Source organism: Macrosteles quadrilineatus, unplaced genomic scaffold (assembly GCF_028750875.1).
Source record: "Macrosteles quadrilineatus isolate MER2022 unplaced genomic scaffold, UCM_ALF_1.0 Scaffold_9__3_contigs__length_116548681, whole genome shotgun sequence".
NCBI lineage: Eukaryota > Metazoa > Arthropoda > Insecta > Hemiptera > Cicadellidae > Macrosteles > Macrosteles quadrilineatus.
This window is the reverse complement of record NW_026542602.1, coordinates 116,354,046-116,378,584: the sequence shown is the minus strand read 5'-3', so window position 1 is coordinate 116,378,584 and position 24,539 is coordinate 116,354,046. Positions and strand designations below refer to the sequence as shown.

Below are 24,539 nucleotides of genomic sequence, written 5' to 3'. Positions count from 1 at the left end.
GGAATTTTAAATTACACTATTTTTGAATTTTCTCTGTGACCGTTAGGCATAAAACAGCGCTTCAATATACTACATTATTTCTTTTTTTAAGCTCTACAAAATGGTTTAGAAAGAAATTGCAATTTTTTTTGTTTTTAGGATCAAAAATGGGAAAAACCCATTTTTACCCCATAAAACCCCCCATAAACCCCCGTTCCCATGGTCCGATTTTGCTGGATCGCGAACTCGTTCGAATAAACGTAGGTTTACACGTTTGTACCAAATTTCATCCAAATCGGATCATGTTTGCTCGAGTTATCGCGCTAACGGACACACACACACACACATATATATATATATATATATATATACATGTAAATATATATATTTTAGACATTTTTGCTTCCAGCTACCAGAAAAAAAAGGAAAATGAAAAAGAAAACATATTTCAAATCAGGACAAAATTACCTACAAGTAGGTACCTCAACTTTGATATTATTGTAAATAATAACAGAAATATTCAATGTTGAATATTACCAAACTTTGACGCTCATTTTCCGAAAACGAGGTTTTTATGATAAAAAAACTTTAAAAATTCATAACTCAGTCATTTTTTGAGATATCTCTATAATTTTTTTACCAAAATGTTTGTAATTTAATGGTGTATCCAAAGCAACCAATAACTCAATTTCGAAATTTTGGAAGTTAAGGTCCCTTTTCCTGTGGACGGTCACATATGTTCATAAACAATCAAACTACAACAGTTTACTTATTCTCCATAAGAATAACATGGGAATTCTAAATTTAAAATATTTTTGAATTTACTCCGTAACCATTAGGCGCATAATAACGCTTCAATATACTAAATTATTTGTTTTTTTAAGCTCTACAAAATGGTTTGGAAAGAAATTGCTAAATTTTATGTTTTTTGGGTCAAAAATAGGAAAAACCTATTTTTACCCCATAAAACACCCCGTAAACCCCCGTTCCCATGGTCCGATCAAGCTGGATCGCGAACTCGTTCGAATAAACGTAGGTTTACACGTTTGTACCAAATTTCATCAAAATCGGATCATTTTTGCTCGAGTTATCGTGCTAACGGACATATATATATATATATATATATATATATATATATATATATATATATATATGAATTTGAACGGATGGTGTTTTTGGCCTCTAGGGACCTCAAAACGAAAAAAAAATCGGTCCCGCGTCCAGGTCTTACCATGAGTACTACGGTAATAGCTTATTCCCTATATGGGAAATTCGCTAAAAGAGAGATAGCATAAGTATACCACAAAGGTATTAAAATGAGGTATAGCAAATCAGAGCGAGAACCAAATCACAAATCTACGCATCTAGTCTAGCATGCTATGTTGGGAAATTCACCAGGGGTAGTAAAATCAAAGAGCAAACGTCTGAGTGAGAATCGAATCAAATCGTGGTCTAGCATTTCTGAAAAATAAGCATTGATCTACCAACATCTCCTTATAATTGGATCATATTGGCCATAACTACAATGGAATTAAAAAATGAAAGTAGAATCGGACAAGGTCTTTTTGTGGTAAAGTTGGCCTTTTTGATAATTCTTCCTATAAAAAGTATATCTATAACCAGTGTACACGTAACAGGGAAATTGGGAATATTTGCTTTCTTCTTGAATGGGTGGGGGTTAAGATTTGTTGTTTGAATATGAATCTACAAAGTGTCAAGCCGCTGCCGCTGTAGAGGTGATCAACTAATTGCTGTTATTACTCCGTAAATTTTCCACGTGTTGTGTACATAATGAAATCAGAGGGAGGTGGGAGAGTACCTTTCAGGCAAAGACTTTGGTTTTAAGCTTAAGACTAACAACTCTGCAGTATTTTAATTCTCGATCACCTTTAAAAATAGTGAAGGATTTCTTGTAACCTTAAATAAAGTTAATTACATTAATTACCAAGCATATACGTTTGCTAAAAGCCGCACCCTTGTTAATTAACCTGAGAGCTCCATAAAGATGTTAGAAATGGCACTAACACATGTTTCTGTGAAATGTCATAGCTTACAGTGTCTGTGACAATTACAAATAGCGTAATAGTCTCTGCTATCATAACTTTTAAAACATATTTAGGATATATTCTTAACATTTTGTGTGATCGAACATATTAAAAACAGTTCATTACAAATTAGTATTAAATATATTAATTGCAATCACAACTAACTTGCAATTTAACGACCAATAATACTAACAAGTTTTAGTCCATGAGATGGTTTGTAAAACAATTAATATTAATTTGGTAAACTGTTCATGGTATTCCTAGGATAATTTCAAGTTCTACTTACTTTGTATTTCACAATTTACAATCCACTTGGCATTAGTTTTTATAACATTATCTTTTACTTCTATGTTTGAGTTACAAAGTCATAAGTAGGGTTGTGATGTTACATATAATAGCTCATTTTATTTCTTAACTAAAATTGAATCCAATTCAACTATCCTTCTTGAATAGTATACAACCCGTTGTATGTTTAAGTCCCAAGAGTTATAGTTACTTGCAATGACAACAGTCTAATCTATATAATTAATACGCGAACACGAAGTTTGTCGGTTGAACTCTTTCCCAATTTCTTAACCGATTTTATCCATTGACGTCTCATTGGAAAGAGCGTGTCACGTAGATTTGCAAACTGACCTTCCTTTTTTGAAAAAGTTTCTTGTGCACTGCCCCAATGGCTTTGGAATTTCACATGTTATCCTTATGAAGAACATAATTGTTTAAGTTTTGATCAGCTGTATAATTTAATTGCTGTTATTTATTTTTCAATTTAACGAAAGGGTACATTTACTGATTTTGTTTAAATTAAATATTTACTACTTTAATTTACAATATAAAAAATCGAGAAAGCCCGGGCAATTTGATATTGTTTACCTCCTATTTAATGAAGAACACCTACAATATGAAGATTCCTACAAACAATGAACAAGGATGTTAGCCGAAGTGTTACTAATTTGAGGAAACACGGACTCAACTTCAAGATGATTGGCAAAGGAAAACACTCCAAGGCTGAATAAAACTGGTATGGCAAGGAAATTAAATATATATTTTCATAAAAGTCGAGTGATTTTTAAAATAATATGACTACATCCAAGAAACCTTAATAAAACTTTTATTGAAGGATTTGCGTTATTCATATTTAAAGGAAACAAAAAACCGTTAGGCCTTTCAATTCTACATTTTTTCAGGTAAATATAACCATTGAATATACACGTATATAATTGAGTAGAACTAGCCAAATTATTTCCAATTGAAGCAAATACAATTTTGAAAGAGAGGTTATGCAGACAATCAGGCAGTTCATAAGTAATGTAAACAAAATGTTATCGCTGAAATTTGTAAACGTACTGGCGACAATGGGTATTACCATGCAGACTACTTTATCATTGACGAAAATCAACATGGACAACCTAATATGGCTATAAGTTGTAGAATACACTAAAAAACCAGATCAGCTTTTAAAAATTAATATAATATTTACAATAAATGTTGATTATATGGATTATATGTACGTAATCTATAATTTGAGTCTTTTAAACTCATCGGAAATTATGACTTTTATTAGTTTTTTTAATAAGTTATTTGTTTTTAAATCACTACTTTACTTCTTTGCAATTGCTCAATTTCGAGCAACATTTACACTATTAGTGTTCTTATGTAGCTACAACGAATCTGATTGTAGCATCAATATACATCAATGAGACATTTTAATACTCTGTTTGTAATTGTTTTACCTAAATTACAATGTGTAAAGTATTCAACGACATAGTGTGGTCTTTAAGAACGTCAATACTCCAACTATTAATATCATAGAATCATAATAAATACCACCTCTTTCTCTCGACTAATGTAAGCTTTACAAAATCTTAATACTATTGGAACCATTTAAAGCTATTAGCTTGAAACGTTTTATTACTACACATCGGCATAAGAAAAACTCTGAATCGACTTTGGTAAATGATTTATGTAATACAACATTTAGTTTATTTATCAACAGATTCATGATAACTTCTTGATAATACTTGATTAGTATACACTGAGAAGCGTTATTATTTTTATGTCTACATAAAAATACATTCTTATGCAAAACCCATTCTTAATTACTAAAGAAACTTCTTTTCATTTCTATTTTGTTAAAATCTAGTTTCCTAGTTTTTATTGTAATTTTGTTTATTTAAGTGTACATATTTTGTTTGTTGTAATACATGTATATCTTAACTAACTTGTTATGCATACACGATACACGTTTGCCTTTATGTTCTAAACAAGCTGAAGAGTATGAAAACACTCAGTAACATTACGGAGAATGAAAAATGTAGTACTGTTTAATAAATGGAAATGAGGGGTAAACTTGCCTAAAAATGTTCAAATGGACTGTATAGTGAAAGAGCAATATTAAAAAATTGTCACTAATTAATTAACAGACAATAATGAGATTGATGAGGTACCTTCCTTTTAACTGAAGTGTTGAGAAGACGAAGCCGGTAGACGTACACGAGTTTCTTCTGCTGGCCAGCTATTGCGTATTGCTCGTACACAGACCCGGACCGGCAGTAGTAGTGTTTCACTTCACAAATGTTCAATAGTTCACTTTTACTTTTAATATGTGTCACTAATAATAATTAAATATACTTTGGGGTTAAGAGATGAGAGCAGCAATTGGGAGTTAATTGTGCCGGGGACATGTTAGTAGTTGCATGAATGCAAGCGAACTGGGGCGAGATTGGGGTTTCCAGACATCACGTGACAGGACAAAGGCTATTGTATGATATGAAACGTCTGGAAATATCTAGGTAGCGCTTGAATACGGAACATGCCGCCCGCCTTGAACCATACATGGTTCAAAACATTGAGAAAGTTACAAAGTGACACATAATGAATAAAGATTGACATTGAAATATAAGAAACATAGATTAAATATATATACATAACATTGAAATAGAAATATGTTTGAAAATAGAATAAACATTTTGTTTGGTCTGATAATGAGATCAGGGGAGCGGGTACACCTTGGTAGCAGGACGACAGAAGGTTCCCCGCTGAGTCTTGATGGTGACAACTCGGACGATGCCGTCTGATCCAGGCGAAGTCTTCACTATGCGTCCAAGAGGCCAAAGTAGTGGTGGTGTTCTAGGGTCCTGAATTATAACGAGATCACCCACTTCTAGATTCTTGTTGGGCTTTTCCCATTTCTTTCTTTGTTGTAGCTGATGTAAATATTCTTGATGCCAACGTCGCCAGAAGCGTTGATGTAGGGCTTGTACAGTTTGCCAATGGTTGAGACGATTTTCGGGAACCTCTTCAAGATTTGGTTCCGGTACTGCCACAAGAGAAGTGCCGATAAGAAAATGGCCCGGAGTAAGGGCTGAGATGTCGGATGGATCTGCGGATAACGCTGTCAAAGGTCTCGAGTTTAGTACAGCCTCCACCTGTGTGGCGAGTGTTATTATTTCCATTAGTGTTAGAACTCTATCGCCTATGACTCTTTTCAGATGATATTTAGAACTTTTTATAGCACTCTCCCATAGGCCTCCTTGGTGGGGAGCGGCTGGTGGTTGAAAGTGGAAATTTATTGAGTGATCTAACGCGAAGTTGTTAAGAGCATCTTTAGTGTTTGATTCCTTGATGAAATTCTGAAAAGTTTTCATGAGTTGCTTTGAGGCTCCAACATAGTTAGTTCCGCAATCTGAGTATAAGTGGGCACACAATCCACGACGAGAAACAAAACGTTTTAGTGCAGCTATGAAGGAGTCTACAGATAGGTCTGTTACAATTTCTAGGTGCACAGCTTTCGTAGCAAAACATACAAAGAGGCAGAGGTATGATTTTACCCGTTGAGTGTTCCTAGTTGAATGAACTTTAATGTCAAAATGTCCACTATAGTCCATGCCAGTGTGATAGAATGGCCTTACAGGTTTTAATCGAGTTTCAGGAAGATCTCCCATCAGTGGAGGTTTGTTTACAGGCTTAAGTCTGAAACATCTTTGACACTTGAAAATCACAGATCTTATCACGCTGCGGGCTGATAATATCCAAACCTCTTGAGACAGAATAGACTGCAGCAATTGAGGGCCTGCGTGTAGATGCTTTAGGTGATAATGCATAATCAACAGTTTGACAGCACAGTGAGATTTAGGTAACAAAACTGGATGTTTCGCATCTTGTGTAAGGTTGGAATGTTTCAACCTGCCGCCTACTCGCACTATTCCACTGTCATCAATATATGGGGATAAACGAGCAAGTTTTAAGCTGCATTGAGATCCCTTTTTGAGAGCAGAGATGTCATCCTTAAATGATGTATTTTGTATGAGTTTGAAAATTCTTAATTTCGCTGAAGAAGTTTCTTGGCAAGTAAGTCGTCCGATGCGGGGATCATTGGCTTGCAGATTATGAATGAATCGCAATATATATGCCATGACATTTACAAGTTTCCTGAAACATGAATATTTTTCTAGTACATCAAAATCAGTGAGTTTAATCTTCTCTGTGGTTGCTAGAACGTTTAGAGGATTTGGCCTTATTTCAAGAGTGTCATCATCAATAACAGGTGTGAATTTTGGCTTAGGCCAAGAATCTGACGATGACTGTAACCATTCCGGTCCATTCCACCATAAATGATGAGTCACAAGTTAAGAGGGTGAAAGACCACGAGTGGCGCAATCTGCCGGGTTGTCTTGAGATTTGACATAATTCCATGAGTGAGGAGAGACCAATTCTTGGAGTTCTGAAATACGATTGGCAATGAAGACTTTCAAGCGGTATGGAAGAGTACATATCCAGGTTAGGACAATTGTGGAGTCACACCAAGCATAGATTGATTCAATCTTCATATGAGCAGAGAGTATGTTTGAAGAATATTGAAGAAGTTTTCCCAGTAAGTGAGCGCCACAAAGTTCAAGCCGTGGCAGAGAAATTCTTTTCAAAGGAGCGACTTTTGATTTAGAGACGATGAGATAGAGCCTTGTATTCTCTTGAGAGTCAGTGACACGAAGGTAGACAACAGCAGCGTAGCCTTTCTCTGAAGCATCGCTGAAGCCGTGGAGTTGCACAGCCGTATGCAGAGAAGTAGAAATGTAGCGTGGAATTCTTAATTCTTGAATTATTGGGAGTTCTTCTAAGAATGAATGCCACTTGGTTCTAACATCATTTGGAACAGGTTCATCCCAAGTTAGCCCTGTTGTCCAGAGATACTGAATAAGTGTTTTTGCCCAGAAAATTACGGGTGTAAGAAATCCTGGTAAATCGTACAGTTTAGCGATTGTAGATAATAGTCTTCTCTTTGTAAGTATAGCACTTATTTCAACATCCTTAACCTTGTAAGAAAGCATGTCAGACTCTGGAGTCCATTTTAGACCTAGGACACTGAAGAAGGCTTCACTATTTTCAGTTAACTCCACTGGAGTCTCTTTGTGTTCAATTGGGACTTGGTCCAATAGTTGGGGTGCGTTGCTAATCCATTTTCGGAGTTCAAAACCTCCTCTAGCGAGCAAGTTCTTGAGTTCATTCTGTGCAGACAAAGCTTCATCAAGACTTTCTGCTCCAGCGATGATGTCGTCATAAAATATTGATTTAGTTAGAATCTCAGACGCCTTGGGGTATGAGTGACCCTCATCTTTGACCAATTGTTGTAATGTTCTGATCGCAATGAACGGGGAACAGTTGAGACCGTAGGTGACGGTATTTAGCTTTAAGACTTGAAGGTATTCATCAGGGTTGGATCGCCAAAAGATTAACTGATATTTCTTGTCATCTTCAGCCACCAGAATCTGGCGATACATCTGTCGTATATCACAAGTGAACAAAAACTTGTGACACCTAAAGTACAGCAAGACATCACTAATATCATTCTGCAACTTAGGGCCAGGCATGAGGATATCGTTTAGGGAGACGCCATTATTTGTTTTGGAACTACCATCAAATACGACTCGTATTTTGGAATTAGGGGGATTCTCCTTAAATACTCCATGATGGGGTAAATAGTAACATTCACCAGAAAGGGGTTGCTCACATGCACTCATGTGACCTGATTTGATGTAGTCATCCATAAATTCGGAGTATAAATCTTTGAATTCGGGCTGAGCAGCAAATTTTCTTTCCATCGCTTTAAGTCTAAGTTGAGCTGTACTACAAGATTCACCTAATAGTGGATGATTTGGTCTTTTCGGTAACTTAACAACATATCGACCAGAGTTATCACGTGTATGGGTTCTTTCAAAATGCTGTAAGCAGAGAACATCTTCTTCTGACTGAGTCTTGACACATGTCGGGGGTTCTTCGATTGACCAAAACCTTTGAAGTGAACTGTGAAGGTCTCCATCATGTGTAGTGAGAAAAGAAACAGTTTTTGGGATTGATAACTCAGATGTAGCAACAGGAGCTATGCCCATTACAACAAATCTGAATATAGTTCCTAAAACTTGGGGCAGGTTATGGCCTAAGAAGTGCTGCTCACCAGTCAGTGAGAGAGCGAATAAATCAGCTCCGATCAATAGATCAATTTCTCCAGGTTTGTCAAAACAGGGGTCTGCAAGAACAAAATCATTTAAAGATCCCTTCACTTGAGGTGAGACTGGGATCTGAGGCAGTGGTGAAGTGATACGATTCAAAACCAAGCATGGATGATGGTAGGCTAAGCGTTGACCATTAACTGCAGATATATCAATGTGCACTATTCCTCTAGAATGAATTAGTGAGCCAGAAATTCCTTGGATTTCATCATGTGCTCGAGTACGGGAGGCACTGATGAGCTGAACAGCTCTTTCAGATATCAATGTAAGTTGAGATGCAGAGTCGAGCACAGCACGGAGTACAGTTTGCTGACCATCTTTGGAAAACACCTGAACTAAACATGTTCCAAGTAAAATTGTTGTTTTAGTTGGGTTTAACTGGCTAGACAATCCTACAAGAGCACTTTTATTCACTGGTGCGGTGACATGGCTTTGGGGTGCGTTATTTGTAGGCGGCTTACCATATTTTTTTTCAAAAACCTTGGTTGGGTAACTTGGCTGCTGTTGTGTGGGAGTTGAGTCATGTAAGAGAGTGTGATGTCGCTTTGAACAAATTCGACACACTCTATGAGAAGGACAGTTATTAGTATCATGTAGATGGCCTAGGCAGTTGGCGCATAGATTATTTTTACAAGTGAATTCAACTCTATCACCTCTACTTTTAGCCTGAAAGGCTTGACACTTGTATATATTGTGATCGGATGCTTGACAAAACTTACAAGTGTTAGTCACTGTGACGAAAGCTGTTTTAGCTTGAGAGGAGTACGGTTTACTATCTCGAAGAGGTTTAGGCCTATAACTATTAGATTGAGTCTTTTGCACTGAAGGGTATCTTGCGTTAGCTGAGGGACCAAGACCGATACTAGCTCCTTCTAATCGTTTAAATTCTCTTTCAAGGAATTGAATTAGATCATTTACTGCAGGTATGTCATTGTTTGTGCTGCGAGAATCCTCAAAAGATTTTCTTAAATCAGTAGGTAACTTTTTCAAAAGCGTTAGGACAAGCAGAGTATTTTCAGCTGTTATGTCATGGTTGAGATTTTTCAAAACTTGAGTGTTCTCTTTATAAACTGTGAGAAAATGTTGGAGACTTTTGAGAGAACCACTACTTATGCATGGCAAATCAATGATTTTTGTAACAAGCTGAGTTACAACACGCCTTTTGTTATCATAGCGATCCTTAAGCAGCCTAAGTGCAACATCAAAGTTTTCTGCAGTTATGCTTAAGCTCTTTACTAAATCTAAGGGTTCACCACTTAAAGAACTAAGCAGATATTGGAACTTACTCACAGGGGCCAAAGTTTCATTCCTATTAATAGACGCCTCAAAAATATTGTAGTAGCTAACCCATTCTTCGTAGTTACCGCTGAATTTGGGCAACTCAAATTTGGGCAGTCGTAGAGATGGTTGGGTGGGAGGTGTTACTTCTTTAGTTTTAGCAGGTAACACTATTTTCAAGTCACTGATCAGAGAAATGTACAAGTCCAAAATTTCATCTTGCATAGAGCATGCTTCAGTTTCGTCATAATCAGAACCAGGATCATCATAAACCACTTTATCGAATAAAGCTTTAAAATCAGAGAATAAACCTCTAACTTCATCATCATAGTTGTGTAAGCGCTGAATGGAAACAACATTTAATGATTGAGTTTCTGAGAGAGTAATTTGGGCTGACACAAACTTGCTTATTTTCTGAAGCCTATTTTTGACAAGTTTTGCCTTTTTCTCTAGTGTAGAGAATCTCATTTTAACAGACCATTTATGTAATCAAAAGAGTAAGCTATAGGCCTAAGTTTATCATAAGTTTAGGCCTACGTAAATATTCACCAACACCTAAATATCAAAATAACTCCAAGTCTTAGACCTAACAATAATGCAAATTAATAGCTCAGAATCAATCAATTCATTTACATTCACTCTATAAGAAATAATGAATGTAAAATTATATTTCACTTTACCATCAGACCCAGGATAGACATAGTAAATAAAAGTAAAGTCTATTTAACACAAGTCATTTAATTTGAATCAGTATTTTCGCAGAATAAATTGAGTAGGGAAGTATTTATTATGAGCAATATCCTTAATGTAGACAAGAATCGATTCAACCACTAATATTTCGTTTAATATTCACACAATACAATATTTTCCAAGATGTAAATAAATAAACTTGAAGGTTACGTTTATATTTTGATTCAATTCACACAGCTGTATGTAGCTGGAGTGTGTTTTATATTCAGTCAGCTGATTTCCTGTGCTTGAAACTGAGTTTTACATATGATCAATTTGAAGAAGCAATATCATTGGGCGATTTATTCTGTTTTACGAATCTCGACGCTCATTGGTTCTTGCGACGTGCATACTGTAGGCAGAGCGCTCTAGTGGAGAAGTTCGCTACCAAGGTGCATCGCAAGGACAGAAAATATAAAATGGCTGACTTTCTGATAAGTGAAAATATGTTAGAAAATTAAGGACGAAACAAAGTGCAGACAAAAATTATTGTTAATGACAATAATTGATATGGTGAATTGATTGAGAAACTTAGAGAAAATATTAAATATCCTAACTAATTCCTGATTTCAAATACTAGTTGAAAGGAAATATGACGTGATTCATGTAGCAGTGGGAGGGCATGAACATGAAACTAACATGAAATATTCACGTCTGAGATGGCACAGGGGAATGGAATAAAATATTATTTATTCACCAAAACTAATAATGGGGAATACAAATGCTGCTCTAATTATTTAGAGAAGTGACACTTTTTAGAGTTTAGTTGTACAATTTTAACAGTTACAGTAGCTAGGCTAATAAAAGCACAATATATTATTAATGATAAGATTTTCGTCCGACTCGACAGGACCAGCGGATGTGGGGTAAACTTGCCTAAAAATGTTCAAATGGACTGTATAGTGAAAGAGCAATATTAAAAAATTGTCACTAATTAATTAACAGACAATAATGAGATTGATGAGGTACCTTCCTTTTAACTGAAGTGTTGAGAAGACGAAGCCGGTAGACGTACACGAGTTTCTTCTGCTGGCCAGCTATTGCGTATTGCTCGTACACAGACCCGGACCGGCAGTAGTAGTGTTTCACTTCACAAATGTTCAATAGTTCACTTTTACTTTTAATATGTGTCACTAATAATAATTAAATATACTTTGGGGTTAAGAGATGAGAGCAGCAATTGGGAGTTAGTTGTGCCGGGGACATGTTAGTAGTTGCATGAATGCAAGCGAACTGGGGCGAGATTGGGGTTTCCAGACATCACGTGACAGGACAAAGGTTATTGTATGATATGAAACGTCTGGAAATATCTAGGTAGCGCTTGAATACGGAACAGGAAATAAACGTTTATATGAATAAATGGATATGAAAATTAACCACCCTGCTGATATTCAAACCATAAAAACCCCCAGAAGGCTTCAATTTAACATAGAGGCTAGGTGAGAAAGAGAGAACGTATATTTTCTTTCCAATAATGTAAGCCCTTAGTTGGCAATTTCTTAAAAAAGGGGAAAACATATTTCTGCTACTAGACTTTATAAAAAAAAAAAAAAACTTTTTCCGGTTGATTTTAACCGGCAAAATTATTGTTGTTTGACTAAATTAAGTAAAGAATAAAGTTTCTATAAACAACAATACAGTAGGCCTATTAAAGGTTTACGAATATTCGAATCGAATTAATGAGTTTAATGTATATCATGATTAATTTAATTGTTTTAATTTAGTTTTACAAAATCAATTAATAATTGTTTATATTACTCTAAACAACATTTATTATTTGACTTTCTTTTTTAATGTAAGTAAAAATATTTGGTAACCCTACGTGGAAACGCTTTTTAACTAAAAATATTTATAAAGTTACACTGTGTACTAGCCAATATTACTTAATTAGACAAACTATATCTCGATAAAAACTGAGGTTAGAATTGTCATTTTGACAAAATCTGGAGAATAGTTCCCTCGACAATTCAGCAGTTTGGCGCTATTGTAGTAAGTTAGGAGCAATTTGAGCAATATCTCCCCAGGAAATCTTATTGTAATACCCAATCTGTCCAGAGTAGACATTTACAGCTGAGTCAGCTTGTATTTGCTCTGGAAACCTAACTGACTACTAAATTGGCCAAGGGTTGTTTGATTACAATAAATCCACATCGCAGTTTGTGATGAAAACAATCAGTAGAAATCAAATATGTTAAGTACAATTTCCATTCAGATTTTCATGTCAGAGTATAAAATCAGGTAGGGGAAATTAGACAGACAGACAGACAAATCAAATAAAACTGTGGCCTTTAGACATCAATCTACCTGGCCGGAGAAGTAGTTTAATTAACAAAGTTACTGTGACAGACAATTGCAATGTTAGAGTACTGTACTTCTAACTTGTTTTATCTTATGGTTGTTCTATTGTTAGTCAGTTCTATGTAAACCCCTATTAAGTTTAAATTACATCAATTTAGATCAATACTCAAGTTGCTGCAGAGAAGGTTATAAGGTGTTTTTTTTTTTTGTGAAATATTGATGGCTTATTATAAAAAAATAAACAAGTATGCCAGAATTTAAAAATATATCCATAAACTTACAAACTACAACAGTTTATTTATTCCTTTTCATTTTATTTATTTTAACATGGAAATTCAAAATTTTTGGTTTTATGGAATTTCTTCCGTAACTGTTTAGGGATACAGCGCTATAGCTATTAAATGATTTGTTAAAGCTCTACAAAATATTTTTTTTATTTTTATAAGTCTTATGTTCTGGGGTCTAAAATTGGGAAACCAATTTTTCTCCATAACCTACAGTATCCCATAGTTACATGTTTGTACCAAATGTCGCCATAATTGGATATTTTTCTGCTATTGGACACACATTTAAATAAATATATTCCAAATGGAACGGATGATGTTTTTACCTTTGGAGTCATTTGCCCTAGGTCTTACCATGAGACCTATGGTAATAGCCCGTTGTACTAATTACCAAGCACAAACATTCAACCAGTCAACATTCATGTGGTTTAGTATTGAATTAAACGATTCAATATGGGAAATTCGCTGATAAAAGTTGTCGTGTAACAAAAGTATTTTGGAAACATTTAACAAACAAAATATAAGCATAAAACTTGTGCCCAAGAAACTAGAACTGCATGTTGAGAAAACTAAATACTAGTCATAACTGAAACCCAAAGATCTGATGCTATAAGCTGCAACAAAACTGCCCTAGATATCCGAAACCAATCTTCTGTCCTCAAAGACAATATTTATACTAAGCAGATTAAGCAAATACCTCATACACCTCGTACAACCTCGTATAACCTCGTACAATAAGTATTAGTTTCTTATACTGCATGCATTAAATTGCATGTTTTGCATGTATTGAATATTTTTAAATTTTAAATTAATTACTTAGGTGCTTTAAGCTAGTTTTTCCCTCTAATGCTGGTTTCAATCCAAAATTGTTTCATCCCGTAAGTTAGTTGTGTTTGTTTATTTATTACTTCCACCCTAATTATAAGTATAACATTTCAAAGGTTATACCATTTATAAGCCTTAGAATGAAAAAATAAATATTTGCAATACAAAGTTGCCATTAGATATACTATGATTTGACTACGAAATTTTACCATATAACTATTTTTTACAATCTCTTTAAACAAAATTATTTTGTCTGATACATTGTAGCCAGTAAGTTTTTAGTCTTTTGTCCATACTGATAATTATTTAATTAATATATCACATTTCAATAGTTGGTATTGTAGGGAGGAATTTAGTTTACAGTGATTGATTCGGACGTCCCCTAATTTAAGACCATTATTGATTAAATAAACGATTATGTGCCTGATATTTTAGACAAAAAAGGCTTAATTTCCAGCAGTTTTTACTGCAATCACATTCATGTCCTTTTAATAGCCGACTGGTTCCGTTCCGTGTTTGAAATGTTAAGCTGTCCATTACAGCTTGCAACAAAGTTTTGGTACTGGATGCTCTAATTTTGTAGCATGTCATGGACGACAGTACAACTTTTTTACATTTCAATATAGAATTTAACGAGACATAAAAGGATTTCACAGCATTAATATATCGAGAAAGCATGCAAATAACATATTTTATTATTACGTACAAAGCATACTCTTTTACTATTTCAAAAGTTTTTTTACTACATGAAAAGTTTATTTTTGGTAATGGCCAGTTTATGAAAGTCGTCTCTGTTGGCTTGGGAATATGAGGTATCCAACTTCAAACAAATATTAGACATATCTTGGCTGATTCTCTGACAGTTTCAGTCCGGTCTCTGAAGATCGTTTACGGCGTCAAGAGGGTTTACGATTACAGCCGTCGTAAAGGGATATGGGTGTGCCACAAACGCTTTATATTGGCTTACGGGTGTATGTACTTTGTTGGTGGATATAATAAACAATCAACAACCCATCTTGAAACTATGTTCTAAAGTTACAAAAACAAGGACAATTTTTTATAATTCGTTAGGACTTATATATGTGATATAAAGAGGTTTTATCTTGTTGACTACTACACTAGTGCTTAGAAGATATGAGAAATATCCACGCCTAGTAATGTGTTAGATTGGATGAATAAGAGTAAATATTTCAGTCAATACTTATGTGTTTCCAATTAAATATAAACTTTACGCGAGTAAATGGAATTTTGAAACTAATTGAATCACACCCAACGTCCAATTAATAATATCATCAAACAGAGTAATTAGAGAGGTAAACATAACTTACGGTGCTTAAAATAGCAAACAGGAATCCTTTCATACATAATTAGTTGCGGAGTTGACTGTTTAACTATCTGTTGAACCGATTTTGAGCACAACCATAGCTGTGACGGTGGCCATATAGGAATGGGGATTTTACGTAAAGTTAAAAATAATTTAATTTATGTTAATGCGTGTAAAGGTTTGGATAGGGTTATATGTATATCTGAAGTTACGTTGTTGAAATCTATAATTGTGTGCGTAACCAGCTACATTTGATGGGACTCTTGTTACTCATACCCAACGGAGGGTAGTTGAAATGATTGCACCAGTGTATCTCTAAAATTATCCTGATCAACATATTTATTTATTATTTTTTTTAAAACATCTCTTTAAGTGAATACTTAACATAAAGGTTGTGTAGCAAAGGGAACCAATTTGCATTGTAGGACTAACAAAATTGAAGGTGTTATTTAAAATTCAAATGTATTAAGCTATATTATATATATTATGAAAAGTGTTTTATTACAACGTGCAATTTTAAAACTTGGATGAGTAAAGGTTTGAGTATATGCAACATTAGTATTCAGAAGTGATTTAACATAAGCTGTAGAGTCGAGACGAACACACATTAAGTGTCTGGGTTATTGCTTTAAAGTGTTGAAGCTAAGTGCTTGATTCAAATGCTTTGAGCTCACCACATTAAAGTGACAACACTCAGCACCTTTCGACATTATACGATGCACTCAAAGCACACCTCTTTGTGTATTCATGTATCTTTCCGTGGTTTAAGCCTTTCATCTAATAAAATGATTGATGAGCTAATTTCGAGGTTTTTGTGTAATTTAAAAATGTTTTTTTGTTGATTTGTACCGGCTGGTATTGTCTTATAACCGAGGTTTTTAATGTCTACTTAAAATGCTTTTATTCAAAGGATGTACATCTTTTCATATTATTTTTTTCTTGAGAAATTATTGCTTCCTACGACTCACAAATATGTATAAGTCGTCTTCATATAAATTGTTATCTATTGTACTTTTCTGAGGGTATTATCGATATAGTTATGATAAGGAATTCAAATTCTATTGAACCATTGACACTTCCGTATTTGGTAATCTAAATTAGGTTAACTTAACTTTTTAGTAAACCTTAACATTAAGGTCAGCATTGTTTATACATTACTATTTGTCTGGAGATTGTAACAAGAATTGCCTGTAAATCTAAACAAATTTTGTATTTAAAATGTTGTTTTGTCTTTAACGGTTAGAACAAGTCAATTTCCTGTTTTAACTCAAAATCGTATGCTCCTTTTTTCATAAAACCCATGACTTTTCATGAAAGTCCATTATTTGACACATATGAGGCAATAAGGTCTACTCCTGAAACATGCTAGGTTCTTACAACATTGCAACCAACAACAGGAATAGGTAATCAAGCTTAAAGAGCAGAAATTTTGATTGCTCGTTCACTTCTTTTACTTGATGGATATCAGATACTTATCTGCTTATTTTCTTAAGTATTGAGCTAAGACTGTTTTGATGGATAGTATCTAGTTAACCTATTTACTAATATAATGATGGATATAACATCTACTGGTACGATTTCAAGCTCAATCTGCTATGTTGCCCTCCTTAATTGATCTCATTGATAATATATTTTATGTAGGACATGTTATGTAATCAAATTGATTTCAAAACTCACCATTCTGCATTCTCTTGTTATTGTAACTCACTTTGCTTGTATTTTGAAACCCACGCAAGTCTACTGAAACTAGACGTTTCAATTTAAATTATAAGTGATTAACGGTTTGTGAATAATTAGTTTTCTCAGAGGTTTTTTTTATACAGTAAATCAATTTAAATAGTGTACATTCCGTTCATAGAACAGCGAAACCTATTGGTTTGGTCGTGATTTACGGGTTTACAGATATTTAAAACTTCCTTTGTTAATATTTGAAACTAGATTAACTTTTTCAATACAAATCCCTGATTTTTTTGTTCCTCTTTAAAAATTATTTGAACCCAAAAAATATAAAACGTTGCAACAAACCTGAATGCCTTTACGACGCTACAGAGGTGACCGTAAACCCATTTGACGCCGTAAAGATCTTCAGAGATTGGGATTAAACTGCAGGTCAAAGAATCTGCTAGGATCTCTCTCAATTTTGTTTGAAGTTTATATTTTATACTTAGAAAAAAGAGAAGGGGGGGGGGGTTCCCTTGTTTCACAGTATTATTTTTAACTGATAAAGTTTTTAAAATAATATATCTAAATCAAAATAATTATTAGGATCAGTCTATAGGCATTCATAAAATAATTCATGCGGGACATTAATTTAAATTGATAAAAAAGTAACTGTTAATAGATGTAAACGTTTTTAACATTACTGTCTGGGTTTGTTCCTAATAGGGATTGTTACACTTGTGTTGTTGATAACCACTGACATAAAAATCTATTTCTAGAAAAAACCCTAATTATTACACAATAAATGTTGTATTTTTATGTTATAATACAGAGTTTTCATAAAATAATGGTGGGATAATGAAATAAAAAGAAAACGAGAAATGCTACAAAAAAAAGAATTTATTTTGTTGAATTCCTGACATCAAAACGAGTGTATATTTAGCTAATAGGCTTCAACATTACAACCATTTATTGCTCTACAGCCATCTATTGATGATCTATTTCAGCCCACAAGAGCAACATTTCTCTTGTTATAATGGAGACTGCATCTCTGGTTCATTCTATTAGATGGGCTAAATTTAGATTTTTTTTACAAACTATGTTTTTGACATCCTCGTTAAACTAGAGGCACTGACGTTAGTTTACTTAGTTACACACTTAGCTTTTTAACGGAAAGCATGATTATAAGAAAATACAACTTGAAGTTTATTTAAAAGAATAAGTAGGTTGTCGATTAGCACAACAACCAACACAGCTGTTTCAATTAATGTAAACGAAACTGTGTGAGCTAACGGATCCAGGGGTATCAATATGAAATATCTAATTGGTCTTGTAATCGTTTTACAGACAGTTCAAACCTCACCATTATTTTATAGAAACCCTGTTGTATATTATGGCATGATACAAAAAGATCTTAACACCAACTAACGACAGTCAACAAAATGGCGGACTGTATCAGTGAAGTTGTTGTTGATAGTGCTGCAGTCGACTCCCACAATCCCTTGTTCGTACTGTGGGGGACGTTTTAGCGAATTTCCCTATAGGGAAGTAGCTATTACCGTAGGTCTCATGGTAAGACCTAAGCCCGGGACCGATTTACTTTTTCATTTTGATGTCCCCAGAGGCCAAAAACACCATTCGTTCAAATTTTTATATATCTATATATAGATATATATATATATAGATATATATATATATAGATATATATATATATATATATATATATATATATATATATGTCCATCCGCACGATAACTTGAGTAATTTTTGTCCGATTTTGATAAAATTTGGTTTGAAGGTGTAAGGCTGGATAAACTTGAATGAGTTCGCGAACCAGCATGATCGGACTATGGGAACGGGGGTTTATCGGGGGTTTTATGGGGTAAAAATATGTTTTTCCCATTTTTGACCCTAAAAACACGAAATTTCACAATTTCTTTTTAAACCATTTCGTAGAGCTTAAAAAACCAAATAATTTAGTATATTGAAGCGTTATTATGCGCCTAATTGTTACGGAGAAAATTCAAACAAATTGTAATTTTGAAATTCCCATGTTATTCTTATGGAGAATAAGTCAACTGTTGTAGTTTGCTTGTTTATGAACATATTTTGATCGATTTTGGAAAATACTTTTATTTCTTACTAAACTATTATCATTTTATAAAAAAAATCTTTTTTACCCTCCCTGTTGCAGCAAACCTAAGTACTCGTTAAACTAATTCTATTTAAATAGGAAATAAATGTGCTATTTTTATGGAGGCATTTTAGTATTATCCAATCAGGTTAATGGAAATTCGCTTAGTCTGCAGTATTGCTGCGGCGGGGGTATTTTTTCTTACTTTCTCTTCTACTTATGTGTTCTTATATTATATTTGAACTTTAGTTATTTATTGATTACATTATTAGTCCCTAGTGATTTTCCATTGGGTTCACGATGTATGTAAGAACCCAACCTATTAAACATACTAACAAGTTATTAACTTTTCCTTTAAATGTTATAGAACAATATTAAAATTTCACAAAAACGCTATACTAGGTTTGAAGATAAAGCTAATATTTTAAATATGGATACCATTATCAATGGCTATACAATATTAAACCTAGATTAATGCAACAAAGCAGGATGTCTACGAAACGCTTCCTCTACATAAAGTCATTTTGCTTGCAAATCCTTATGCAGTTTGCCTGCATCTTGGTTGACACAATCACAATCGTGAATGCATCCAATTGTAGTAATCCCAAGACAAGGCTGGCATGAGTAGAAGATTGTACATTTGAATGCAAAACATCGACACTGGCCTCGTCGTGCACAGTTTAGTTTTGTGTCTCCCTTGACTTTATTCAAAAGATAAACATAATTTAGCATAATAAGTACATTTACACTCTCATTTGACTTTATCAACACTTGTAAATGTAAGAAGTATGTACTTCAAATGGCTTTGTTTTGTTAGGTAAAAGTATATGAGAACTAATTGGGTATAGTTTTTTCATTCATGCTGAGTGCAAAACTCAACTCAGTCTTATACAGGATGATTGATATAAGTGTGCCAGCTGCTTTAGTCGAAAACTATAAGAGATATCAAAAAAATGTAAAAGTGTAAGATGCCTTGGATTTTTATTTTTAATATTGTAGTCAAGTCGAAAAAAATATTTTAGCCGCCTTTTTTCCAATATGGCCACCAACCTTGATTTTTCTAATGGAAAGCCCTGTATTTTGTGATGTATTCCGGTATAAAATGAAATTTTAAGACAATTTTACACTTGTGTTTTTTTTTTCATAAACCTAACTGTTTCAAAGATAATAAGGTTAAAGTTGTGAAATTTCGAATAGTTTTCGAATAAAACAGCTGGCATGCCTGCTTAGGCCCTAATCAAAACTCTTTCTCATGCCGAAATTTCAAATCCCAAACAAAAAGATAAAATATATTTTATTTTATTCATAGAAAAGTTACAAAATGAAAAATTGGAAGACACTTTGCTTTCAAATGATGACAATTATTGTTATGATAAATTTTATGGAAAACTATGTACTGTAATACAAAATTTTTAAGTTAGTTTTTAAGTACAATCAATTTCAAAAATCTAAATCGTTAAGTCCATGGATTAATACTAATTTATACAATAGGATTTCGAAGAGAAATAAGTTGTATTTGTTGTATAGGAAAAGGCCTTTCGATTTACATTTTGGCAAGTATTTTAATGAGTTCTGTGTCAAATTAAGAGAAGATATTGATTTTGCTACAAACGAATTTTTACCGAACAAAATTAATAATTGCCATGGGGATTCTTCTCAATATTGGAAGGTTTAAAATAATGTGATAGGTACAGCAGATAAGAAAAATGTAACCGAAGTTGAATTGGAAAACAAAACAACTCTAAATGATCACAAACAGGTTGCCGAGGAGATTTTTAAGTATTTTATCTCAGTCCAATGTCAAGATAAAAACTTATTTATTAAGTTCATTCTACAATTTGTGGTTAGTTGCATGAGTATAGAATACTAATGTTTTACCATAATAATTTAATTATTTAATTATTTCAACATTTATATCACTTCAATCATATTCTCATTGCATGTTTGTTATATTTTGTTGGAATCTTTTACTTTACCCCCCAGGTATATGGAGAAATTATTGTTTTCGTCCAAATTTTAATAATGAGTTTTAGGTTTAGACATCCGTTTTGGGACCCGCACTAAAGCGGTGCGTGAGTGGATGGATGTATACAGAACTACTAGCCCAGTCAATGAAGGTTTTGTGTCGCAACTAATTAGGGGAAAGCTGAATTTTTGCAGAGTGTTAGTATATAAAGTAGACAGTAGAAAATGTCAAAGTCCCGACCCCCACCCCTCTTGCTTTCCCCCCCACCCCCTCCCAAACATCGTATGAGCAGTACTCTGGTCAAATACTCATAGCTCGAAAACCAATATAGTTAGAAACGTGATTCTTTCTTTATATTACACCTAACAATATGGCGAACGAATTATATTCTATACATTTTTTATGTAGATAGCTTAGTTTAACTGTAATATTGATATACATACAAAAGATGTCTCTGAAAATTAAAGAAATCTTACTTTAACCAAAGATATCTTCTTATTGTTCAGACTTCTTTACATTGATGAGGTCTGTCAGCTTTGTCAAGGCTGATTGAACGGATTTGTCATCACACGCTGTTGCTTGAGTAATATCACCTTGATAAAGTTGGTCATAAACTGTTTGAATCTCATTACAAAACACACTTACACGTATATCTTCATCTTCTGTCACTTTTTCAACAATAGCAGCATAGGTTAATATGTATGCTCTCACAGCTCTAGCAAAGGCATGTCCGGTAAGCATATGTTTTACCGTTGCCTTACCGTAGACAGTCTCCCACAATGACTCTATTCCACTGCCATCCATTATACGCCCAACGCATCCCAAGTACGACATGAGCAAATGGAAACCTCCAAACCTTACAACAATCCTTGACAAATCAGATTGATTTTCAGAGCCAGCAACGATTTCCATTGCTTTTAAGTATAGTGGCTGGTCAAAGGTCACAATACATGTTTCCTTGTTCTTACTACACTGTTCAGATGCAAAACACAATGCTGTATACACTGATGATGGGCTATTTGGATCAATGTCTATAAAAGGAATAGCCATGATGTACGAAGTGTCCTGGCCTTTTAATTTCTTCGTTGAAACACTCATAAAACCATTCCAGCCCGGTTGAGTGTTACATCCACTGACCCATAAGAGATTAAGTGGATGAATAAAGGATACTGTGTTTGCAGTTATTTTCCTCAACGATATGGCATCTGAAAAGTCTTCCATAACAATACGAGCTAAGCCACTGGGTTTTCGCTTGACATATGAACGTTTACGGATTTCCTCTGCAACCTTAAACGATCCGTCAACTAATCTAGGTACTTCTGAGGTGATAGAGACATTTGATGACGGAGTGATACACGCAATTCCTCCCATCGCATGAAATGTGTTCAAGCCATCTAACGACCTCACGTTAACGTCAGCGTTGTCAAAAACGTATTGTGTAAAGGAATCCGATTCTATGACTGGAGGGCCATGAGTAATTAAAGACCTTATGTATCTGTCACTTTCATTGTATGAGGAACATACACCCAGCGCAGAAAGTACCTCAATCAAATGTTTTGACCCATACATTCTATTTAAATATAGAGACAAAGAAGTTTGTATTGACGATAAGAAGGACCTTGGTCTTACAGTGGAAATTATTAAATGGTTAATCACAGCACGTTTTCTACTTATGTCAGAGCTCGAGTTTTCAGTTCGTTTTTTAGTCACTGTAGACGTAAATAGTGCCAATGTTTCAGGAATCAAATCATTTGATATGGTGCTTACTTCCTTTTCACTTGAATACCTTCCACAGTCGTAATTCATTTTTTGTATGTCTTCCCTAACAATTTCTGCTGCTGTTTTAACTATTCTTTTGCGTTCTTCTTCAGTACTGGTTTCTCGGTTTTTGTACCAAGAATCTAAAAATTTTTGACTAGTATGTGACATGCACAGAATACTTTTCTTTCCAGATAAATTATGCACAACTATCCTATCTTTGAAAAAATTTACAAGTTTTGACTTAATATAATAATCAGTATAATCTATATCAAAACCACTTAATTTAATTACAATTTCTCGTAACTCTTTCAGTGAATACTGGCACTCATTGTCGTTCTCAAGGTAATTGGCAAGCAGGTTAAATTGTTCGGTAGAGTTTGCTGATAATGGCCGTCCTACCTTTTGTTCACTACTTTTAGGTTTACAAAAGTTCTTATAACATTGCCCATGGTAACGCGCTTCGGCGGCAACTAAATCAATTACATCTAAAAGCCTAGATTTAACTTTACTGGCCCAATCATCACTCCTAACATCACAAGAATTGAGGATTTCGACAGTTGAAACCTCGTGAATTTTGGTTCGGTATTTATATGGAAGTTTAGCGTCAAAAACAGCACGTTCTCCACATAACAAACAATCATGCTTGAAATCGAATGTGTTGTCTAATTTTCTGAGAAAGTGCTGTGATGTAGAAGGTTCTGTATTTTGAGCTTTTAATGTTGCTTTAATGTTGCTTGGTCTGGTATAATTTTGCCTGCATGTAGAATGAACTTTTATTACATCGACATTAGCAAGTAATTCATGGATTTTGTCCTTTCTCTCAATACTGGACTTTATTAACGTATTTATACCCTTAGTGACAGTTACTCCGTCATCTTTGACCTCCTGATTACATATAACACATATTTTGTTTAAATCAGTCATTATGAGTAACTGAAGAGTAGGCCTAATTAACTGAATAAATGTAAATTGGTTGAATTAAGACTTAAGCAGTTTTTACCAGTTTTAAGAGTTTCCGTCCAGCTACTTATCCCGGCCAAAAATCCATAACAGCACAAATATTAGCATTGCACTACACCTGGCTCAACACAATCGTATTTCTGTTCACAAAATACAACTTTATGACGAAACAAAAAATCCCAACGAACCGCACAATGCAAGGGTTATACGTAAACTGAGCCGACATGGCCCACTATCATCGAACAGAAACAGTATTAAACAAGATCAAGATACGTTCTGAGGACTGTATACAAACAAGTTACAACGTGCAGTATACAAACAGGTTACAACGTGCTTACGTGCAGTATACAAACAAGTACGTGCAGTCCGACGCAAGGAGACATCTGAACCACCAGGGCTAGCGGTGCCACGCCGTCGGTGCGGTGTCCGCTATTGTTTAATCTCTCTCTATAAAGCAACTACGTCATCAAATAGCCTAGATAGACCCATATTATTAAAGCTAATTAAAATATCTATAAGTTTTGTCCGAGACGTTTCTTCCCACTGTGTAACGATAAAAAGAAATATTTGGTTAAAGTAAGATTTGTTTAATTAGCAGAGACATTTTTTGCAATTATATCAATATTACGGTTAAACTAAGCTATCTACATAAAAAATGTATAGAGTATAATTTGTTCGCCATATTGTTAGGTGCAATATAAAGAAAGAATCACGTTTGTAACTATATTGGTTTTCGAGCTATGAGTATTTGACCAGAGTACTGCTCATACGATGTTTGGGAGGGGGTGGGG

At 34.2% G+C, this 24,539-nt stretch overlaps 1 protein-coding gene across 1 annotated transcript; it reads right to left on the bottom strand.

Moving 5' to 3' along the window:
* Window positions 1-6,652: 6,652 nt before the first annotated feature.
* On the bottom strand, window positions 6,653-21,831 carry LOC129003761 (uncharacterized). Its single transcript, XM_054432057.1, has 4 exons — window positions 21,789-21,831; window positions 11,507-11,625; window positions 9,817-10,150; window positions 6,653-8,865 (listed from the first exon to the last, which is right to left on the bottom strand). Exons 1-4 carry the CDS (start codon window positions 21,829-21,831, stop codon window positions 6,653-6,655), a joined length of 2,709 nt encoding a protein of 902 aa, XP_054288032.1.
* Between the last annotated feature and the right edge of the window lie 2,708 nt (window positions 21,832-24,539).